The 23,547-nt window shown below is 36.4% G+C and overlaps 2 protein-coding genes across 2 annotated transcripts; one reads left to right on the top strand and one right to left on the bottom strand.

Annotated features, from left to right (window-relative positions):
* Positions 1 to 2,835: 2,835 nt before the first annotated feature.
* On the bottom strand, positions 2,836 to 4,890 carry LOC126692526 (adenine/guanine permease AZG1-like). The gene has a single exon (XM_050388152.1). It carries the CDS (start codon positions 4,746 to 4,748, stop codon positions 2,988 to 2,990), a length of 1,761 nt encoding a protein of 586 aa, XP_050244109.1. The 5' UTR covers positions 4,749 to 4,890; the 3' UTR covers positions 2,836 to 2,987.
* A 13,923-nt stretch (positions 4,891 to 18,813) lies between these two features.
* Positions 18,814 to 20,076, top strand: LOC126691095 (uncharacterized). Its single transcript, XM_050386173.1, has one exon. The coding sequence runs from the start codon at positions 18,814 to 18,816 to the stop codon at positions 20,074 to 20,076; it is 1,263 nt and encodes a 420-aa protein (XP_050242130.1).
* The last annotated feature ends 3,471 nt before the right edge of the window (positions 20,077 to 23,547 follow it).

Here is a 23,547-nt window from a genome sequence, read left to right as displayed (position 1 = left end):
TTTGAGGATATGCTTTCTTCACAATTATTGATGTACCATATTCGATTCGGTTGCCACTGATAAAAAAAAAAAAAAAAGAAAAAAAAAAAGCTTATTTTAATATAAGAATCTATTTTTTCTATTTTATATATTTATTTTTTAAAACATTGGATATCAAATTATTTATCTTATATTACATTTCATTAAAATATAATTTTCTTAATTTATTTATTTATCTTGCTTTACACAATAATAATTATCCACTCTCTTCCCTCATTCTCGAGACACATAAATAAAGAATAAAAAACTAAGTTTTACATGGTTAGAGTATTAGCATGGGTTGTAATAAAACCCTCCTCCAAATTGTTATTTTAGAAATACACCCACTCAAATTAAGCTTTATCCGGGTGTGTATTATTAAATTTTTTTAGCAACCATAAATAGTAAGTGTATATATATACAAATAACTATAACTAGACGATAAACTAATATATTATATTTTATTGTATCTTTCTTCCAATAAACAATTATTAACCCTTTTTATTACTTTTTTTAGTTTTTCTCTCTCTTCACACTCTCTCCCTCTCAAGTAAATAGTAAATAAAGAATAAAAAAGAATATTTAAATGAAGTAGTGAATAACAGAGATTGAGATGTAAGGTGTATTGTAAAGTGGAATGATATAATAGATAAAATAACCTTTTAGATGGTAAAATGGACATTTTTATGCAAACTCGAATGTGAATGCTCTTAACCATAACAACAATGCATATTTACACAATTTTAGTTTGTTTGATATGTGTAGTTTTTGAATAACAATGTGTAAATTTGACACATTTTTTTTATTATATACCCTCTGATGTAACTGCTCTAGAGAGTTTATATGTAAGTGGTATTACTCTATTCATAACCTACATCTTCAAAAGCTATAAAAAAAATGTTATTTGTCGTAGCCTTACTCTCTTTTATATTTCTTTTATATTTTTAAGATTCTTCTAGCCTTACATATCGAGTGATTCTTTAACGACACCAAGTAAATAGGACAAAATTTACGTTCAGTACTTTAAATGCTATTCTTTAGGTTTTTCTCTTAAGATTCAGCCATGTGGCTACTTAACTAAAAAATATACTTCCATTCCATGAGAAAAAATCAACATGGCAGAATCTTAAAAGGAAAACCTAAGGAACAACACCTAAGTACTGTATCTAAGTCTTACTCAAGTAATTAATGTTCCTTAATTTGGCCATGTAACATGAAAATCAAAGGTGGTCAGAGCTAGACTTCGAGCTACCCATATGTGAGACAATGAGAGCTATGTAGATTGAGTAATTAATGTTCCTTAATTTGGCCATGTAACATGAAAATCAAAGGTGGTCAGAGCTAGACTTCGAGCTACCCATATGTGAGACAATGAGAGCTATGTAGATAATGTGGTGGGTGGAAGTGATTTAAGGGATCTTAATAAATTGTACGCAATCAATAAAACATGATATCATGGAACCCACACAAATAAATTCTAACTGTACCAACAACGATGACAATGTGGTGTATTATTGTAAAGTTTCCTTTTGAGCCGCAACGATGGTATCATGCGTGAAACCCATTCTATGATTCTATGGCCATGCATGATCAGGCCATATATACTTAGTGTTCATTTTAGAAACAAATATGAATCTTATAAAAAAAATGAATAAAAAAAGACAAAGAAAGAAAATTATTGTTCAAAAATTGCATCCTCTTTGGCTGGCTTGTTTGAAGTTTGGATTGGATTGGATTTAGGTGAGTAAAGTAACTGGATCAAACCCACATTATGAAATTTAAAAAAAAAAAATATGTGCACATTTTAAGGATTTATTTTGATTTATTTTGGTGTTTAGACAATTAAATTTGATAAAGTTCTTTATCAGACATTGCCCTAAGCCTGTTGTTGTTCTCTCTTCTCTGTTTTTGTTAATACATTTCCTTCTCTACCAAAAAAAAAAAAAAGATAATTAGTTTTGATATAATTAAAATATTATTACCAATTGTGAAAATTGGAATCATTTATTGAATAATAAACTTTAATAATTGATTGAAAACAATTTTTTTTTTTTATTAGGCAGGACAAAATAACTCAAACCGACGACCCAACCCAATCCATACTTGTTGGGTTGGGTTGAATTGGTTTTTAAAGCTAATAAGGGTTGGGTTACGAAAAGGTCAGATTTAGTTGAAAAGTAACAAACCCAACCCATTTAGGTTTTATATAATGAATTGAGCCATATAAATCCCATGAGTTCGCTCCAAACTGGGCTGTAAGCCCATTAATCTTGTGTGATTGTCTTTAACATAATGTTGGATTCAACTGAGTTGGTTTCTACTCCCTTAAGAGTATATTAGTATGCTAGTGGCAACGCATTGTTCTGAGCATTTTCCAAATACTTCTTTGGACATTGCTCCAAAGTGAGACATTATCTAGGCCCATGAATCTACCAAAAGGTCCAAAACCAGCCGAGCTCTCCCTTACTTTATGGATCACATTTACACACATCACTAACTCCTTTTGAAATATTTCCTATTTCTAATACCCGGCAACTTCATGCGATAAAGGAAAAACATAACCCTTTGGACCTTTAAGGAGGTTATCCCCATTGCAATTTTTTTTTTCTTAGTTGATTTCAAGAGGCATCCTCTTGCTTTATAATATGGACATATGGTTTACCTTTCTGACATTAAATGATCAAGAAAAACGTGGAAATTAGAAAGAATTCCTTTTCTATATTTTGGCCTCTAGTAGATGACTAAACTACATAATCATGATTAAAGTAAAGGTTAAATGAATGTAACAAAAACTACTAAAGCTAAAATCAGATGCAATGAACATTCAAATATTTATCCATATTTACTTTCCTTAACCTCATAATTATAGTATTTAGTGAAAAAGATTAAATCTTTTTGCTACAGTAAGTTGGGGGACAAACATCCCGAGGATTCGAACCCGAGGCCTCTCTATGGTCTATGGACTATCATTAAACCTCAAGTGTTTTACCATCTCCATAAACACCATTATTATTTCCATTAGAAGCTTCCTTACGAGAATTATTCCCTCTCAATCCCTTCTTGATTCCCAATTTCCTTAAAAGGCTCCCTCCCCAATCCCAAATATTTAGAACAATGTAAGTCCCAATTCCACCTATCAAACCATAGGCTATAGAATATGTCAATGGCATCAATATCAGGGTCACAAATGCAGGAATTGCCTGATTCATGTCATTCCACTCAATCTCCACCACTGATCTCATCATCATCACCCCTACCAAGATCAAAGGCGGCCCTACAGCCCAAGGCGGAATCGACGCCAATAACGGAGTAATGAAAAATGCCAAGAAGAAATACCCAGCTACCGTTACGGCCGTTAACCCCGTCCTCCCACCTTCTCTAATTCCAGTTGATGACTCAATAAATGCAGTCACAGGAGATGTACCGAGCAATGAGCCCACCACAATTGATGCAGCATCAGACATGAATGCAAAATATTGACCTTCGAAATTGCCGTTAGCATCAGTAAAACCAGCAAACCTAGCCATTGAATAGAGTGTACCCGTAGTATCCAAAATGTCCACATATAAAAACGTGAACAGAGCCTCCCAAAAATAACCTTTACCTATACCCTTAAAACTTAGGGCCCCAGCAGTACTTTTAATCACATGCACATCAACAACCTTCTTGAAATACTCGTACCCCAAATCACCTAACTCCGTACTGGGAAACACCGTTACAGAAGTGTTCCTAAACCATGACACCCCTGTTACAAAAACTATACCATAAATCATAGCCCCTTTAATATTCTTAACCAAACAATAAGCTATGATCACAAACCCAACAACACCAAGCCAAAATGTGGGACTCAACATTTTACTATCCAAACACAAAATATCGCCCGAGACAGAATTGGACACGTCACCACCCGCTAATAAACTGACGGTTCCATTAGCTCCCGTTATAACGGGAGCTATTGCTGCCCGAGAATTTCTCGGGCAGGCTCCGATTGTGACTAGGGTTGATGGACTAAACCCAATAAGTCCAATACCTTGATTGGTTTGAAGCCCAATGAAAGCTAAAAAGAGACCGATTCCAGCTGAGGAACTCACTCGGACGGGTTTAGGAACGAGTTTAGCGAGTTGGGTACGTAACCCAATTGCTGAAACGAAGAGAAAGATTAAGCCTTCAATGAAAATAGCTGCTAAGGCACTTTCATAGGGTACGTTACCAGAGCCATGAAATCCCACAACTGTGTAAGCAAAATAAGCATTTGTGCCCATTCCAGGAGCTAAAGCTAAAGGAAGGTTTGCAAAGACACCCATTATGAGTGAGCCTATGAGAGAGGAAACTATGGTGGCTACGATAAGGTCTTTACGTGTTTGTTCGAGGCAGGATGAGTAGCCTGGGTCGACTGGGTGGAATTTGCACGAGTTTGTGGGTTTGATGACTCGGTGAGTTGGTGGGGTGCAGTTGGAAAGTGGGACTGTGGGGTCTGAACAGAGGGTCAGGCAGTTTGAGATGGTGCATGGGCCACCTGAGTCTGTGAGGATGCTTGCGTTCACGGCGAGAATGTAGGCCATGGTGAGGAACGTGGTGGTGCCTGCTCGGAGCTCGGTGGTGAAGGTGGTGTTCCGGTCGGTGAGTTTGAAGTGTTTGCCGAGTCTGGTGGTGGATATGTATGTGTTCAGACGAGTTGGGAGTGAGTGTTTTTGTGGTTGCGGTGTTGGAGGTGGTGTTTCTGTTTCCATTTGGGACAAAAGGTTTTTCTTGGTGAGAGAGAAGAGAGAGATGGTGTGTGGAATTGTTTATGTGTGTGTAGCAGTGTGGGTGTTGAGTTGAGTTGTGTTGGGTGATATACATGCATGGTTGGTCTTCTCTAGAGTTTAGGCAAGGATCTCCTTAATTTTGTCGGTAATTATTCGATACTTCAAGTATAGTTTTTTCTACAACAAAAGGTTTAATTTACTAATTAAATTATAGGTGATATTGGTTTTATTTAACTATGGGTCTGTTTATTTTGTTGAAACCGAAAATTTTTTGTTAAAAGTACTGTAAATAAAAGTAAAAGTTAGCAGAAATAGTACAGTGAGACCTATGAATAGTACCAAAAAGTGCAATGGAACTCATAAATAGTAACAAAAATAAGCTGGCTTTTTTAATTGGTAGCCAAATGCACACAATATTTTCATAACAAATCACAAATATTTTTACAATATTTTCACAACAAATAACAGGTGGTTAGTTGTTATTGGTTCAAATTTAAATTTAGCACTGAGATTACTTTTTTAACCCAACAATAACAACCAGTAACAACTTACTACTTAAGATTTGTTGTAAAAATGTTGTGGATATATCATTTCTTTTTAAAATATAGTATCAATGACGTAGAAAAAAAAATCATCTGTCTCACTAGTTAAGGTGTAAAAGTATTCACGACATATTCTAGCGATTGTGGTATAGTATGTGTATGTTTTTCTATTTGTTATATATTTTAGTTCTTTTATGAAGAAAAGATTAAATAAAAAATGAATATGTGATAAGTTACAATTAGTTCAATATAAAGTGAAACCCTCGAGTAGGGATTGAAGATTTTTATTCACATAATGTCACATTATTTAGAATTTTAGGTCTTGCAATAATAAATATAAATTTAATTTAAATCATAAAATGAAAAAGATATTAGTGAAGAGGACTTTACTTAGTAATTTAAATGATGGTTCATTTACTTAAGTAATATAATGATTCGTGTATAAAATTCCTCTTGGTGGTTATTTGAATGAAACTTTGTTTGGGCACTAATCAACTGTTAAACATGTACTTTTCGGAATAATTTTATCTTTGCATATATATTTTGGAATTTAGTTAAAAGCAAAAGGAGAGATAGCGAACTCCACCTGGATTCTATCTATCCTGTGACATCCAATTTTTCTATGGGAAGAGATATTGTATTCTTCATTTCTCCGAAATACTCCTCCAATAGCATTCTTTTCTTTTTAATCTTTTGGAGACTCCAGCCTATTGTCTATTAGCATTATTCTTTTACCGATGATAGCCCCTTTAGGTGAAAAGAATAAGATTATTAGAAAAGTTTGTTGCTAAGAATTACAAAGCAAGTAATCCCAAAGGATTGGTTTAGTGGTTCTTAAAGCTTCATAATATTTATGAGATTTTGGGTTTGAAATCTCTTCGTAGCATCTTGGGGTCATTCCCATGGGGTTCCTCCCTGTAATATCTTGGTGTTTGAAGCAGGGCCGGCCTAACAAAATTTGGGGTCTAAGGCAAAAAATTTATATGGGGTCTTTTTATATGTAAACATTAATTAAATAAAATTATATAATACTTATTAAATTAAGACTAATTTGATGTAAATACAGAAATTGATGAATAATACTAGCTAAACTAAGGTTAATTTCAAATAGAAGATTGAATATTATAGTTGAATCAAAAGGAACTTACTTTAACTTGGATATATGACTATGCATAGTTAAGTACAGTTGTAATCTAAATTTTAATTTTATATATTCTTTTTAAGAGAAAGAGATAGATAGATATTATTTGGTGTGTGGCTTAGTAGGAGATTAGTCATCATTGGTGAATTATCACATTTGCAGCATTTTATTTGAAACATTTTAGGGTTTCAATTGGGTTAAATTTTTATTGATCTCCTATTTTAAAAGCCTTGTTAGAAATGAAAATGAAAAATACTACAAAATGTTCACAATAAATGTGATTACGACTATAATTGATGAATTTCAACAACTTAATTTATTTGTATTTGAATTACTTTTTTATGTGATTGGTGATATGTTAGTTAAATCTATAATAAAATTTGTGGTATTTTTAGCATCACTCTTAAAAAAAAGTACCAATTATTTAAAAAATGTTATATTTTTATAAAATTTTGGGCCTTTTACTAATGGAGATGGGGCCTTTTTTTAGTAGGGAAATTTTTTATTTATTGTGGGGTCTTAGGCCTAGGCCTTGAGCCGGCACTGGTTTGAAGGACCGGAGATTGCATACACGCAAAAGAATAATCAGATACTCAAAAGACACCCTCGTTTGTCAAAAAAGAAAAAAATAAAATAATTACAAGCCAGGTTGGGACCTATTTATCTAGAAGTTCTAGTGAAGATAGTCATATAGTGTTTATTATACACACGTTAAGATACACACATTTACATACACATAAAAAAGCAGTTGCAATTGTGATTCAAATTAAAAATCGTAACTTCTAATTACAATTTCAGTTATTTTTTTCACATGCATACGAATGTGAGCTATGCAGCAAGTTTTTGCCCTTAACAATAACTCTAAGAACATTAAGGGCTCGTTTGTTACCATTGTTTAAACAACAGTTTTCAGTATTTAAACAACATTACACGTATTTTTACACATATTTTCACACACTTTTTCACCCACACGTATTTCTAAAAAATACAAACAACGTTACTAGAACAACATTACTAAATAGGCCCTAACTCTTTCCATTTTTTTTAACCTACAATTCCTGACATGACCCGAAAAGCTAAAGTCTGGTTGCTTGTCATTACTTTGCTATATCAAGGTTGAGGAAAAATACACCTTGTTACGGGTGTATATTTCCTCACACTCACAACTAGTAGGACCCACACAGTTATGAGTAGGAGGAAGTATACACTCATAACAGGGTATACTTTCTCCAAGGTTGGGGTCATAAAAATTGGAAAAAGTGATGGAAAGGTAAGTCAAGATGATAGAAATTGTCTTTTTTTACCATGGAGCCTCCTAGTAAGAATGATTTGTTGCTCATTGCCACTTGCATTGATGAGGCTGGGTCCAATATTGCATTCTTTTCAAGATGGGATCTTAATAGGTTTAGGGTTTAGCTGTATTATTTGGAGATTAATTATTGATGAATTGAATTTTATTGGGAAAATCGTACATCAATGGAGTAAAGAAACTGCCTCCTTTTCTAGCTACTAGGACATGGCTTTCTATTTGTGTCCTAGCTGTACAGGCTGTGAGACCCACGCAGCTGTGAGTGGGATGAAGTATACACGCATAACAGGGTATACTTCCTCCAAGGTCGGGGCCATACAAATTGGAAAAAGTTATGGAAAGGTAAGTCAAAATGATAGAAATGGTCTTTTTTTACCGTGGAGCCTCCTAGTAAGAATGATTTGTTGCTCATTGCCACATGCATTGATGAGGCTGGGTCCGATATTGCATCCTTTTCAAGATGGGATCATAATAGGCTTAGGGTTTAGCTGTATTATTTGGAGTTTAATTATTGATGAATTGAATTTTATTGGGAAAATCTTACATCAATGGAGTAAAGAATCGGCCTCCTTTTCTAGTTAATAGGACATGGCTTACTATTTGTGTCCTATCCTATCTGTACAGGACACTAGTTGGAGTGTCACATTATTTGAGGGTGACATCTCCAATTTATGTCTTGTATGCATAGAGCACATTCACACAAAGACAAAATAACCTGTCCATGTTCTTACAACTAATTGATCGATAAAGTTTAATATGTTTTTTAAAAAATTTAATCATCCAAGCATGCATAACTTTAACATCTTTAATGTGTGCTTTTTGACATAAGTTTGTAAAGCATGTAAAGCAAAGAAATATAATTTTATAACCCTTAGCAGGCGCAAAGAATTCTAGATTAACTTGTTCTGTCTTTCAACTTTACTTATTAGTTTTGTTTTTCTCCCTTACAAAATACCAAGATCATCATATAGCATCGTTGAGTTACATTGCATGATTAGGGCATAGACTTTCACAAAAGGTTCTCTAATCCAGCTTTTCCCTGCAGGACAAGAATGAATTTGAACTGCAAAATGTTGCATGTAAAAGATAGGAGACAAATTTATGGAATTTGGGTCCACACTGTTATGTCATGGAGACCCGGCCCTGAAAGGTCTTTAAGAAGGAGTAATGGCTCCATTGTTAAGTTGCTTTACAGTGTGTGGAAAAGCTAGGAAGTGGGCTCGATGCACTCACTTTCTCTTAGTTGAATACGATATGAGTGGGTGAAGGTGCAATTTTTGAGCTCCCAAGCTTTAATGCGCTTACTTTCTTTTAGTTGAATACGATGGGTGAGCAAATTAATGTGTAGCTTTGAGTTCACAATTTTTCCTTCTATTGCTTTTGTTTTTTTTTTCCCCAACGTGAGTGTCCAAGTAATTTTGAGTACTTGATTAACCCTTGATAGTGGATGTTGTCCATTTATCTCATACACGACAAATAGTTACATGAAGGAATCCATTAAGAACGATTCTAAAGTATTGGTTGAGACTTAAAAACACCACTTTCATCATCATATTCATATGCATGAGATTTCATTTTCATGTTACTTTTCTTTCTATTCTTAGTGTTGTTATTATTATTATTGTAAGGATTTTAGTGTTGACACGTAAATTTCATTCTGTGACATTAGCTTGTATTGATTTTCAAATTTGTTGATATAATTCTCATTGGAAAATCTCGTTTAAGTTTATGTTTGAAATTTTTTGAAGGTTTGCTAACTAAAAAAAAATCTTGATCAAGCAAGATGAAAACTCCCAAGTGAGACAGTAAAACACAAGATTATATTTGAATTTGCTCAAAGGTTTGCTGAAAGAAAAAGCATTCTCAATAGAAGTCAAAGTGTCTCACGGCGACCCCAAGGCCTCGAGCGAGGTTGTGTAAATCAAACTTCTAGATTCTTTTGTTTAATTAACCTAATTCAAACATAATTCCTATATAAAATGCCTTATGCACGATTTTTTCTTTAAGTTTAGAGGCTGCCACACCTAGTCTTTTGAGAGAAAAATTCATGCTTCTCCTCGAGCTATATTGAAAAATCATGCTAGCTTTCCGTCTCTACTTGTGATCCCAATGTGAAAGCTTGAGAATCTGAAATCACAAAGTTACTTTTCCAGTGAAGTTCACAATAATAAAATCTTCAAGGAGATTCTATTCTTATAATGAATTTTTTACAGGACTATTTGTGTGTTAGTAATGGTTTTTTGGTTGAGGATTGTCTTCGAGTATCGAGCATCAAGCATAAACGTAAATCTGATTCCACCTTTCTCCAATACCACCAAAACCATCGGCCAGGTATATATTACAACTTACTTTTTTGTAACAGAAGGAAACCATTAAAAACTTAATCCACCAAATTTAAAGGGCCTAATATACCAAATTATATAAACCTGCAGGAAGAGAAATGTGATTAAAATAGGTCATCACCCCCAGAATTTTATGGTAAAGAAAGACCTTTCTTCAACGTACAGTTTTATGAAGTTGAATGAAATCCAAAATCCTAGAGCCAAAATTCTCCTGTCAATTGTCACACTTTTAAATGGATCCCATAAAATCATGATGGTGGACCAATAAAATCTTTAGTGTAATACATATTTAAAAAAAACTATTCATTTGCATTCAATGACACATCAAGATGCTAAGTCCTATATATGCACATGCATATAAGAGAAAAGGAAGAAAAAGAAATTCCATTGTGCTTAGAGGAAAAAGGAATACTACAAGAATTTAGTGTGTACACTTCCCAATATCTCTCTGCTCGCTCTCTGCATGCCTTGCCTTGTGCGTGCTACTCTGCTCTCTCACTCACACGAATGGGTCCTATCAGATGTGCACGTGTGGCACCATTACCCCCATTAATAATATGACAGCGACACCGACTCTGAGAGAAGAGCTACTAGTGTTTTTCCAGTGGGGTCTGTCAATAATGCTAGTATTTCATGTAAACATTATAAAAGCACTCAATACAAATGGGTGTAGAATAATAATAAAAATTGTGTAAAATTTATATGATTTTGCTTAAAAATAATTCAATTTAGTTGTATTTAATTGTGTAAGTTTACAAGCTTGTTATAGTAACTATGTGAATTTTATGTATCTCGAAGATGAAGGAAAATAGTTAATTGTAGTTGTTTAAGTTATGTGATTATGATTATATTCGTATTATTCTTATCACTATTTTAGAGTCCACGTATGTAACCAATTTCAAACTATTCACTGGGCTATTCTTTTTCGTCACAGTTCTTCCCTTGCTCCTTCATTAATTTCTTGGTTTTGCCTCCAAGTATATAAAATAATTCAAATTTAAATCATTATGAAAACTACATTTGAGGCAATGAGGCACTCTACATTTCCTCAGCATGAAAAGTCAATGCATTATTATTATAAATCTATACATGCCCTTGAAGTTTCTTTTCTTTTTCTTTCTATATATTCTTCTTCTCTCCATGAAAAAAAAAAAAAAAAAAACAGGAAAAAGTGCTAAAAACTTTGGAGCAAATCCCACGTTAGTGAGGAGTGACTAACAGCTCAGAAAGCTGGTCCTTTCACACTCTAGTGTAGAATTTTCTTCTTGAGAGCTCATAAAGTCAAATTCATACAAGTTATGATAAGCTTTTTTTTGGGAGGAGGGGGTAGAAAAGTTCTTAGGAGTTAATGGCTTTGGCGGAAAGCTTTTTTAAACTTTTTAGAATATACCAAATTGTTGGTGGTGTTGGTTGAACTTTAAACTAAACTAAATCCAAAGGATATCACAATGGGAGAGGGAAAAAAAAGTTTGGGTATTTGCACAAATTATTTTGTACTTTGGTTAAAATTAAATATGCTACTCGTCCCCATATATATATATATATATATATATATATGAATCATATGGCCGACAAGGTGGTGGATTCGTTATACAATGAGACAAACATTCATACATATTAGAATTCATTGAATCCTTTTCCTGTGTTTGGTTTGGGTTGTTGTTCTTTGTCGCCATTTTTGTCATCTTGTTTTTGAGGTTCTTACACGTATAAGTCAGCCACACCGATATTCTCAGTCCTCACCCACTCTAAAAACAAAAAGATTGGATGGTTATTTTAATATAATAACAACTTTAATTTGACTATTTTACATGTGATGCTTTAATCAAATCTGTGGACTGTGTCATGGGTCATAGCTAGCTCTACTAATTAACAAGTTCCAAATAAGTCTTCTTCATTTGGATTGGACTTGAATTTCTCTAGGGGGCCGGGAAAGATAAGTTAATATAGCAGCAATTGTGCATGACAGTAAATCCGTAGTCCACTAATATTGTTTTATCAATAAAAAAAGTCTGTCGGTTTTGGGCCCGGTAATCTGGCTTACTTGGGGTCCAAGAGACACTCACATAACCAGTCCATTGAAAAATCCGCTAGCTCATAGTCTTTGCATGGAGTATAAATACATGTTTTCTACTATTAAAAAAATAAAAAAATATATATCTTGATGTCTCTGTTGGATTGAGGGAGAGGAGGAGGGAATAGAGTGAAGTAAAATAGAATTGGTCATTTATTTATAAGTTCATTTGTCTTTTATTTATCTTTATTATTCAGTCAAAGTTAATTATAAGTTTTGTTGGTAGTTGTTTCAACCAAATAATTTGATTATAGTGTGAAGTCAATCTAGAGAGTTGTCATCTGTATTGGAAGTTATAAGTATTTATTTTACATACAATGTATTCACCTATAAACATCAATGAGAAATTAGAAGAAGTGGGATAGTTTTTATCTAGAAAATTATTTGTAAGTGTTTTTGCTTTGAAGTTGAGTGATTCTGCTTAAGTTCTAACAATCAAGTGTATGACTTGGCTATGTTGAGTGACATCTGCTATTAGTGATGATGAGTGTCATCTACTACCTCCTCCGGTTGAGTGGCATACCAAAATTTTTCATCTTATCATTTGATTGAATCTTTGAGTTAGTCGAAGGCCAACTTTACTCTACACCTTGTCAATCCTAACAAGCCCTGAATCTTTCAAAATGTACTTTACATTCAACAAGAAGCATTCAAGAGTTCATGAGACACATGAAACTTGACCTAAGTCAATTGTTCTTCTTCTACTGCGTGAATGGTGCCTCATTATTCACAAGGAAAAGTCCACGTACAAACTAAACTTCTAATAAATATCTTGTTTTTGAGGTAGCTGGGTCTTTTAATGAATTCCCACAGTTGGATTCTCCTTTCCCACAAAGCAATATGACTAGTCTTAGAACCAGTTTTCAGCAATAAAAAAAGGGGCGGTGGGTACAGAACCTGTGATAGATTTTGTTAAAGCTTGACTTGTTAAAGCTTTTCAAAAACTTCATCAAAGAAAACCCAGGGGATTTTTTTTTTTTTTGCAAACCTGAACAAGGTTTTAAGTAACAAAATATGTGTGTGATCATAGGCAGATTCCAATAAAGATTCACAAAAAAGAGCACAAACAATAAAAGATTGAATCCTATCACTAACAGTACTGACTTCACCATAAATAGCAATTGAGAATACTTTCAAAGAACAGAAATAAACAAGCAAGTTAATGAATTTCCCTAACTCCGCATTAGGGTTTAGATCAAATCATTTCTTTGAGCAGCTTTTGTATTTCCTTAATGTATAGCTATTGTTAGAAAATGGGAAGATATGCTTTAATGGGTCATTAGAGATATCACTATGAATAGAGTTAATAAGCGCCAAATTTTGAAGAATCTCAGGACAAACTACTTAAATAATTTAGAATGAGCCTTACCACACAATTTCAACAAATGGGCTCAGGGCTCAGCAAAAAGACATCAACAATAAGCCCTCAATGACAAATATGATTCAACATATCACCTCAAAAACAGGACAGCTAACTAAAAGAGAAACATTGAATGTCCATAGAGATCAAATAGCTTCATGGGTGTTTTATATATAACCCAATCAAGATTTATTGTTAGGGGCTAAATGCGATTGCTAATAATGACAGCAAAATTAGTTTTTTCATGAAATCCTAAAATGAAGCTTAAGCCACTGGTGGTGATGTTTCACAAAGATTACCAACTAACCACTAATTTTACAAAGGGAAATATCAAAGGATCAGTCCCCTCCTCAACCTGGAAAAAAGAAAATACAAAAAGAAAGAGATAGAGGAGTGCTATGTAACTCATTATCTCACCAAATGATGCAGAAGCAACCTCCAATTTCAATGAAATAAATAGATTATAACAAACAAATAAGAAGTACCATAATGGGTTTTTTAAAGATACCAAGAGAGATGAGTGTGAAAAAGAGAGACCGAGAGACGAGTGACTAAGAGTAAGAAAAGATTGTGAGAAAGAAATGATGAAATATTACATGTTAATCAAGTTTAGCAATATCGAGATTTGTTTTAAAAATATTACACAGTATTTGATTGCATGATATTGAGTTCCTTATTTCTCCCCCCCTTTTTTTAATAAAGAAAAAGCCATGTCAGCCTTTGCCACCATAGCCAGATTTAATTAGAACTCGATTTTGTAAAAATTGAGTTTCATGAAGAACTTGATTTTACTAAAAATAAAATTGAATTTCAAAACAAAACAAAACTACGGCGGTAAGAGCACCTGCATCAATCTATGTATAGTAGCATAAAGACTAAATTTTGCACATCTAACCCCAAAAATCAATCATATCAGATTATGTAAAGTTGGGTGAAATGATATAAGTTACAGTATTGTGTAAATTTATGTGGCTATTGTTCATGTGTAAATGAGTATTTTTTTCATTTCTCAATTCACTTTTTCAGTTGGTGTGTGTGACAGTAATGCGAGTGTTTTAAAAAAGTGGTTAAATAATAAATATTTTATTGAAATAGCTTTTAGAATAGATAATTTAAGTGTTTTGAAAAAATGATTGTATAAAACTAGTCTCATCACTCGCACTTCGCACGTGCGATAAGACTTTTTTATTTTTTATTTTTATAGTGTTATAATTTTTCATTCATTCCAATTTGAGGTTTACACACTTTTTTATTAATATTACGTACTACTAATACAACCAAGAGTGTCATGAGGCTAGCTTCAAAATATTAACAAATATTACACGTTTATTTTGTAGCCAAAAAAAAAAAAGTGTTTTTATTTTATATATATATAATTTTTATTTTGAGAATCTAATTTATAAATGGATAAAGCAATTTGAAAATTGATGGTGTTACAAAAAACCACCAACTCCTGAGCTCGTCCATGTGGCTCGTCCAATGAGAGACCAACTAGGGCGAACCAAGTGCATGTAGTGATCGTCCCAATAATGACCTCGTTTATCTTTAAACGGACGAGGTCCCTTGAGAAGCTTGTCCGTCCTTAGAAACGTTTGGACAAACAAGATCTACACTTGAAAAGGGAATTAGGAAGAAGTGAATGCATGAGGAAAAGTCGTCCCTAATAACCTCGTTCGTCCTTAATAAAAGATGGACGAGTTCATTGGACAACAGGTTGGACTTTGGACGACTTTGATTTCCACCGAGTGTAAGGGACGAGTTGAACTGCTATGAGCCGAGTTCTCCATTAACCATTATGGAACACAGGTCCAAATAAGGTAACTTCCATGACGGTTATGGAAGTTACCTCCGGATCCTCCGGACTCCTCGACAATAGGAACGGTTATTAAACAGATAACCGTTTCACATATGCTATATAAGCATTCATCGATGAGAAGGTAAGGATATTCAGACACTTTTTTCAGAGAATACTTCCTTTTTACTTGGAATCACAAATCCATTGACTTTACCATCGGAGGACTTTTGGCCGGTTCTAACCGGTCCCCTCTGACTTAGTATTTGCTTTTTCAGGATCAAGCCCTAAGATCATCAGCGTTCGAAACTTTCAACCTACTAATTTCCAAGGAATCATCAATTGGCGTCGTCTGTGGGAAACGAGATTGTTTTACAGTTTTCTTTTTCGTGACAAAGGTTGAGTGGTTCGGACCAGATCAAGGGCTACTAGCCCAGGCCATCAGGGAAGTAGAGACGCTTCAAGCAACCCCCATCGGGATCGCTAATCTGCATCGGTCATGCAAACATCATCTGTCCAACATGTGCAATCTATGACGGCTACAATGGCGGAGTTAACTCACCAAAACCAAAAATTAAGAATGGAGATTAATCTGAGAAGGCAGACACGTGAAGAGCGTGAAGGAGGAGGACAAACACAGAGTCATGATGACAGAGAAAATACTGAAATTGGAAGTCAGTTAAGAGGCACCACTTCACGAACGGTACCACACTTGAAAGAGGAGATGGACCAAATGAAGAAAGTCATGGAAGAAATGAAAGAGAACATGAGAAGGGCGAATCCTATAAAAGATTTGGTCCACATAACTGATTCCCCTTTACGGCTTCCATTAACGGTCACCCTCTACCATCAAAGTTCAAGTTGCCTTCTTTGGATTCGTATGATGGAATGCGTGACCTGTTTGATCACATTGCTACTTTCAAGACAACAATGCACCTTCAAGAGGTCCTTGATGAAATCATGTGTAGAGCCTTCCCTACCACCCTTAAAGGTCCGGCACGAGTTTGGTTTAGCAAAATACCCCCGAATTCGGTAAGTTCTTTCGAAGAGTTGAGCAAGGTGTTTGTTAATAATTTCATTGGGGGACAAAGACACAAGCGTTCCTTGTCCAGCTTGTTAACCATAGAACAAGAAGAGAATGAGAGCCTGCGGTCATTCATCACTCGTTTCAACAGAGAAGCCCTGAGCGTGGACGAGGTAGATGACAAGCTTTTATTGGCAGCCTTCCATAATGGGGTGAATTTGGACTTATTCATACATAAACTCTATGAAAAAGAGCCTCAGTCCATGGCCGAACTCGCCCATTCAGCCCAAAATTTTATGAATGCAGAAGACGCGATCATTGCTAAGAAGAGGAAGAGATCTGAGAGAATAGAAGCAAACCCCAATCGTCATTCCGAGCAAGGCTCTCGTCCAAAGAAGGGACGAACAGAAGAAAGGAAAGATCGAGATAATAAGAAGCCTGGCTCTTCAACATAAAATCAACAATATACCCCTTTGAACATGCCACTTGAGCAGGTCCTTATGCAAATCAAGGATGATCCTTCCTTGAAGTGGCCGGAGAAAATGAAGGGAGATCCCAATAAGCGCAATAGGAATAAGTATTGTCACTTCCACAGGGATCATGGGCATGATACAGACGAGTGTTTTGATTTAAAACAGCAAATTGAGAATCTCATAAGGCAAGGGAAGTTGAGGAATTTCCTTGGACAAGACCATAAGGACGAGAAATTGAAAGGAAAGATAGAAGAATCATCGCGACCACCGCTCGGAGAAATAAGAGTAATCATAGGGGGAAGTTCAACAGGCCAGTCGTCTAAGTCCAAGAAAGCATACTTGAAGGTCGTGCAAGGCGTCCAACTTTCTGGACGATTACCAAGGGCAAGGTCCACGGACGAGCAAGCGATCACTTTCACAGACGAAAACGCTGAGAGAATTCATCACCCTTACAATGATGCTATCGTCATCACCTTACTTATTGCTAACTACATAACCAGAAGAGTGCTAGTGGACAACGGAAGTTCGGCAGACATTTTATATTATCCAGCTTTTCAACAGATGAGGTTAGGACAAGACCAACTTTGTCCAATGAACTCCCCCTAGTAGGTTTTGGTGGAATGAAGGTACAATCTATGGGTACTATTTCATTATCAGTGGTAGTGGGGGCATACCCGCAACAAATCACCAAGGATATGAACTTCCTTGTGGTAGATTGTTCATCCTCCTACAACGCCATAATTGGAAGGCCAACTTTAAATAGTTGGAAGGCTGTTACATCTACCTACCACTTATCAGTCAAGTTTCCAACAGAACATGGAGTAGGACAAGTACAAGGAGACGAACTAGCAGCAAGAGAATGTTACCTGACCATGTTGGCCATGGACAAACAAGTTCAGACCATGAATATTGAAGAAAAGAGAGTTGTAGCAGAGCTCACCAAAGCATTGGAGGATATTTCCTTGGATGAAAATAACCCTAAGAGGTGTACCAGGGTTGGAGCAGATCTAAAAGAGAAGATTAAAAAGGACCTTGTCCAATTTTTGAAGAAAAATATTGATGTGTTTGCTTAGAGTCATAAAGACATGCCGGGTATAGATCCTAGTGTCATTACCCACCGTCTGAATGTGTGTCCTTCCTCCAAGCCAGTGCGACAAAAGAAGAGGGTGTTTGCCCCTGAGAGAGATAATGCTATCAAAGACGAAATTCAAAAGTTAATTGTGGCGAAGTTTATTCGAGAAGTGTACTATCCGGATTAGTTGGCCAATGTAGTAATGGTCAAGAAGGCAAATGGCAAGTGGAGAATGTATGTAGACTTCACCGATCTAAACAAGGCTTGCCCCAAGGATAGCTACCTGCTGCCACGTATTGACCAGTTGGTAGATTCCACTGCGGGGCATAAGTTGCTTAGCTTCATGGATGTTTTCTTTGGATACAATCAGATAAGGATGGACGAGGTAGACCAAGAGAAGACATCATTTGTCACCAGTCAAGGCTTGTTCTATTATAAGGTGATGCCCTTTGGTTTAAAGAATGCGGGGGCAATATATCAAAGATTGGTTACCACATGTTTCGTTCGCAGATAGGGCAGAATGTGGAAGTCTATGTAGATGACATGCTGGTGAAGAGTCAGGACGAGGGAAGGCATCTGGACGACCTGCAAGAAACATTTGACACACTTAGGCAATACCACATGAAGTTGAACCATAGCAAATGTGCTTTTGGAGTATCATCAAGGAAATTCCTTGGATTTATGGTCTCCCATAGGGGAATTGAAGTGAATCCTGACAAAATTCAAGCAATACTGGACATGAAGCCTAAACAAAATACTAAAGAAATCCAATCCCTCACCGGATGAGTTGCTGCACTTAACAGGTTTGTCTCAAAAGCTACTGACAAATGTTTGCCATTTTTTAAGTTTCTTAAAAAAGCATTTGAATGGACCGATGAGTGTCAGAAAGTTTTCGAAGATCTAAAGGTGTATCTCACCATGGCTCCTTTGCTAAGTCTGTCTGTGTTGGGAGAAGAGTTGTATTTGTACTTGGCAGTCACCCCGCATGCCGTAAGTTCAGCATTGATAAGAAAAGAAGACAAAGTGCAAAGGCCCGTGTACTATACAAGTAAGGCATTGAGGGGAGTGGAAGGACAATATTCACAAATGGAAAAATTAGCCTTCGCATTGATAATAGCTTCCAGGAAGCTAAGGCATTATTTCCAAGCACATGTCATTAATGTCATGACAGATCATCCGCTCAAGAAGGCAATGAACAGACTAGAAGTTGCAGGACGATTGATCCAATGGGCAGTCGAGCTCAGTAAGTTTGACATTAGATATCAACCAAGGCATGCCATAAAAGCTCAAGCCCTAACAGATTTCATTGCGGAGTTTACCCCAAATTATGATGATGAGACGAAAAACAATAAAAGATGGGTCGTCCATATGGATGGTTCGTCTACACAACACGCAGGAGGAATTGGTGTGGTTCTACAATCCCCGGAAGGAGATAAACTGAAACACAAAGTTCGTTTGCAGTACCAAACCACTAATAATGAAGTCGAGTATGAAGCCCTCCTCAACGAGCTAGAATTGGCTAAGTCTGTGGAAGCCAAGTTCATACTCGTCTTGGGGGATTCTCAGTTGATTATGGGCCAAGTGAATGGGATATATAAGGCTAAGGAAGAATGGATGAGGAAGTACCTTAATAGGGTGATGCGCCTTATGAAAAAATTCGAGGAAGCCTTCGTTCAAATCCCAAGGGAGGAGAACGTGGAAGCTGATACTATAGCGAAAGAAGCCTCAGCAAATGAATCCATGGACGAATTTGATGAGATTCAGTATATGCCAAGTATAGATATCCTAGAAGTACAACAGGTAGAGAGCATAGGAAATTGGATGACCCCGATTGTATCATACCTGAAAGACAGACGACTTCCAGAAGAGAAAGATGAGGCCAGGATGCTGAGGGTAAGATCGGCTAGGTACGTTCTTATGGACGAGGTGCTATACAAAAGAGGTTTTTCTCAGCCTTATCTTAGATGCTTGGCTCTGGATGAAGCGAACTACGTATTGAAAGAAGTTCATGAAGGAGCGTGTGGCAATCACTCAAGAGCTAGGTCATTTGTCCACAAGGTCGTCCTTGCGGGGTACTATTGGCCAATATGCAAGCTGATGCTAAGGCATATGTCAAGGTCTGCGACCAATGCCAACGGTTTAGCAATGTCCTCAGGCAACCATCAGAGTACCTCACCTTGATGATGGCCTCGTGGCCCTTTGCACAATGGGGACTAGACATTTTGGGTCCCTTTCCGTTGGGCACAAGGCAGATGAAGTTTCTAGTGGTGGGTATTGATTATTTCACTAAATGGGTGGAAGCTGAACCGTTAGCAAATATCACACAACATAATGTTAAAAATTTTGTGTGGAAGAACATTGTGTGTAGGTTTGGAGTGCCCAGAGTATTGGTGACTGACAATGGACGACAATTTGACAATGCACTTTTCAGGGACTTTTGTGCACACTTTGAAATTCAAAATCATTATTCCTCGCCCGCCCATCACCAAGCCAACGGTCAAGCTGAAGTTGCAAACCGATCCTTGTTGAAAATCATCAAGACTCGCCTTGAGGGGGCAAAGGGAGTATGGCCAGATGAGTTACCAGGTGTTCTATGGGCGTACAGGACGACAGTGAGAACCCCTACGGGAGAAACTCCTTTCAAGCTAGCCTATGGAAGCGAAGTAGTCATACCTGCAGAAGTGCATATGGCCAATCATAGGGTGATGATGTATCGAGATAAGGATAATGAGGAGCAACTAGGTTTGACTAGGTTTGAACCTTGATCTAATAGACGAGGTAAGGACAGATGCAGAGCACAGTACAGTAAAGTACAAAAATCTCACGGCTAGGCAATATGATGCAATGGTGAAGCCAAGGCGATTCAACATAGGAGATCTCGTCCTGAAAAAGGTCTCTTTGGCAACCAAAAACCCAGCTCATGGGAAATTTGGCCCTAATTGGGAAGGACCCTATAGAGTTATCAACTGTAAAAGGCAAGGATCCTACTACTTAGAGGTTCTGGACAGGAGAAAATTAGACCATCCTTGGAATGTGGAGCACCTGAGGAGGTACTATCAGTAAAAGTGAGCCTGAACGAGTATTATTATGGACAAACTTTAAGCTTGTTTTTCTACTTACGTTCTACTTATGTTTGATGCTGTTTGTGTTTGATACTGCTACTTTATTATTTATGTTGTGGTTATTTATGTCGTGATTATGGACGAAGTTATGGAGTTTGTACTTATTAAATTCCCTAAACCTAAAAAGGCATTAGCATATATGTGCCTTATCTGTGAATAATATTTATGTTATGTACAAAATGTTGTGTGAATTTCAAATCTCCATGCTATTTTCGTTCAAGCTAACCCACAAGGGAGCTAAAAGGTTCAAGACGAATAAATTCTCTGGATGCAGAGATGTAACGTCTATAAATTTTCCTGAGTAAAACAAGGAAAAAACTTAGGCATACTCGTCCAAGTTATGGATGAGGGAAAGCCTTATAAAGCATATTCGTCCAATTTAAGGACGAGAATCAAAAGCCAACTGAAACAATCCAATCCTTGGACGAGTGAAAAGTTAGGCAAAAGAAACTGGATAGTATGTAAAATCAGCTTGCAAGTCTTAAGACGAATAAAGCTAAATGAAAAATACTACCCACAAAGACAAGTTACATTAACAAAAATAATATATATATATATATATATATATATATTTTCACCATGGACGAGCCAAAGCTAGAGTTGATATAGATAACAGCATTCGTCCACACAAAGAAAATAAACTTTCATTCATTAACTAAAGGGTAGACCTCCTACATCCAAAAAACCCTTGTTAAGTCAAAGCATACTGAAATAATTGTTTAAGGCCCCGTCCTAAACCATGGACGAGGCAAATGTACTTTAGTTACATAAAAAAGTTCCCAAAACTAAGGACCAAACGAAAACCAAAAGAAAAGAAAAGAAATACAAGGATTGGGGTCGTCTTGGGATGGCTGAGTGCTGGCATTGTCTTCCACATTGACGTCCTCGGAGCTAGTTTGAAGAAGAGAGCTGGTAGCAGCAACAAGGTTAAGCTTAATAGAGCTAAAGTCCACTTCTGAGAAGTTTTCCATAGCATCCGCTCTGAAATCCTCAAAACCTGCTGCATAATTGGCATCCAGAAGATTAGTGTATTGCTTAGACGCCTTGAATTCATTCATTACATCCTCTTTGGCCTTGGACAAAAGAACACTCAGCTCATCATTCTTCTTCTGTAAATGGTCAAGACGAGTGCCTTTTTCCGCTGCATCAGTCTTCAACTTCTCAATCAATTTCTGGAGCTCTGTTGTCTTCTCCTTAGCCTGAGCAGCCACCCCAGCCCATTTCTTGGATTCCTCCTTCACCTCCTGTATCCTCGTCTCTAACAAGACTCTCGTCTTGTCCAATCCTATAGCCTGCCTAGACGCTGCTATAAATTTTGACATAGCCTTAAAAAAAAAAAATGAAATGAAGGTTAGATGAAAATATATATATATATATATATTGGCAAAGACGAGGAAAAATATATAATTACTTACCTTGAAAAGATCTTGAACACTAGAATGTTCAAAATCCTTCATGGACATATCATAGCAAGTATTTATGTCCTCTTCTAAAACAGCCTTCTGAAAACGCTCTCAAGCCAGGTCTTCATTTTCAATGATATTTGAAGGGACCTGTTGAGAAAGCTGGGATGTGGCAGGCACAGTCGTCTTGGACGGAGGAGTCTTGGATGGAGTGGTCTCAATTGGAATGGACGAGTCCACGTCATAAATTTTGACAGGCTGTGAGACAAGGAAATGTTGGGCTTGATTGTTTGGGACGACCCATGCTTGGCCTTTTTGCCTTGACGGTTAGGGAGATTTCCCAAATCTAGACTTTTGGACACAGATCTCTTTCTGTCCCCAGCCAATGGACGAACTTGTGGCTGGGACTCAGGATGATCTTCTTCATCTACAATCTCTTTTCCCCTATTTTCTTTCATAGTTGACACTCCTAAAGGTGAAAAACAATGACAATAAGTGGGAAATTATAAGTAGATCAGGAAATAAGTTAAGTGTTCAAAATGACATTAGGTAGAAACTTACTTCTTCTAACTGTGACTTCGTGAGCAATAGCCTCGTCTGATGGTTCAGGGCCAAGTCCCCACTTGGCAAGACGTCGTAGGGTAACTAAAGAACGAAAATCCCTATCAGCGAAAAGACGAGCTCTATGGACGCGATCACGGTGAAATTTGCTTAAAGACGGATGTTTAACACCTATTAAACAAATGATAAACAAAAGTTAGAAGCAAATAAAAAATAAGTTGAAAGAAAGAAAAATGAAAAAGGGGAGGGACGTACTTTCAGGACGAAGGTTCCCTAAGTCCTCAGAGTAAGGGGCAAAAGGGTCTCTCCCAACATCCACAAGGTTCCCTACCCAAAAATCGGAGACAAAGATAAACTCCGTCTTCCAATTTCTGTCAGACGAGACCAAGGACTTGATTAATTTACAATCTTTACCCCTAGCTGTGAATTGGTAAAAGCCAAGGGATTGATTTATCTCTGAAGGTTTATAACAAAAGAGGAACTTGTCCATAGTAGGGGACGGTCCCTCCCAAATACTTCACTCCACAAAATTTGTACAGAGATAACTAATCTCCATGCATTAGGAT

The sequence above is a fragment of the Quercus robur genome, chromosome 7 (genome assembly GCF_932294415.1).
Source record: "Quercus robur chromosome 7, dhQueRobu3.1, whole genome shotgun sequence".
Taxonomy (NCBI): Eukaryota; Viridiplantae; Streptophyta; class Magnoliopsida; order Fagales; family Fagaceae; genus Quercus; species Quercus robur.
The sequence above is the reverse complement of the archived record's forward strand: the minus strand, read 5'-3'. Positions and strand labels throughout refer to the sequence as shown.

What these genes read in the sequence shown, in the direction of transcription:
- LOC126691095 (XM_050386173.1), top strand. Translation starts at nt 18,814, where the DNA reads ATGGCTCCTTTGCTAAGTCTGTCTGTGTTGGGAGAAGAGTTGTATTTG.
- LOC126692526 (XM_050388152.1), bottom strand. Translation starts at nt 4,748, where the DNA reads ATGGAAACAGAAACACCACCTCCAACACCGCAACCACAAAAACACTCA.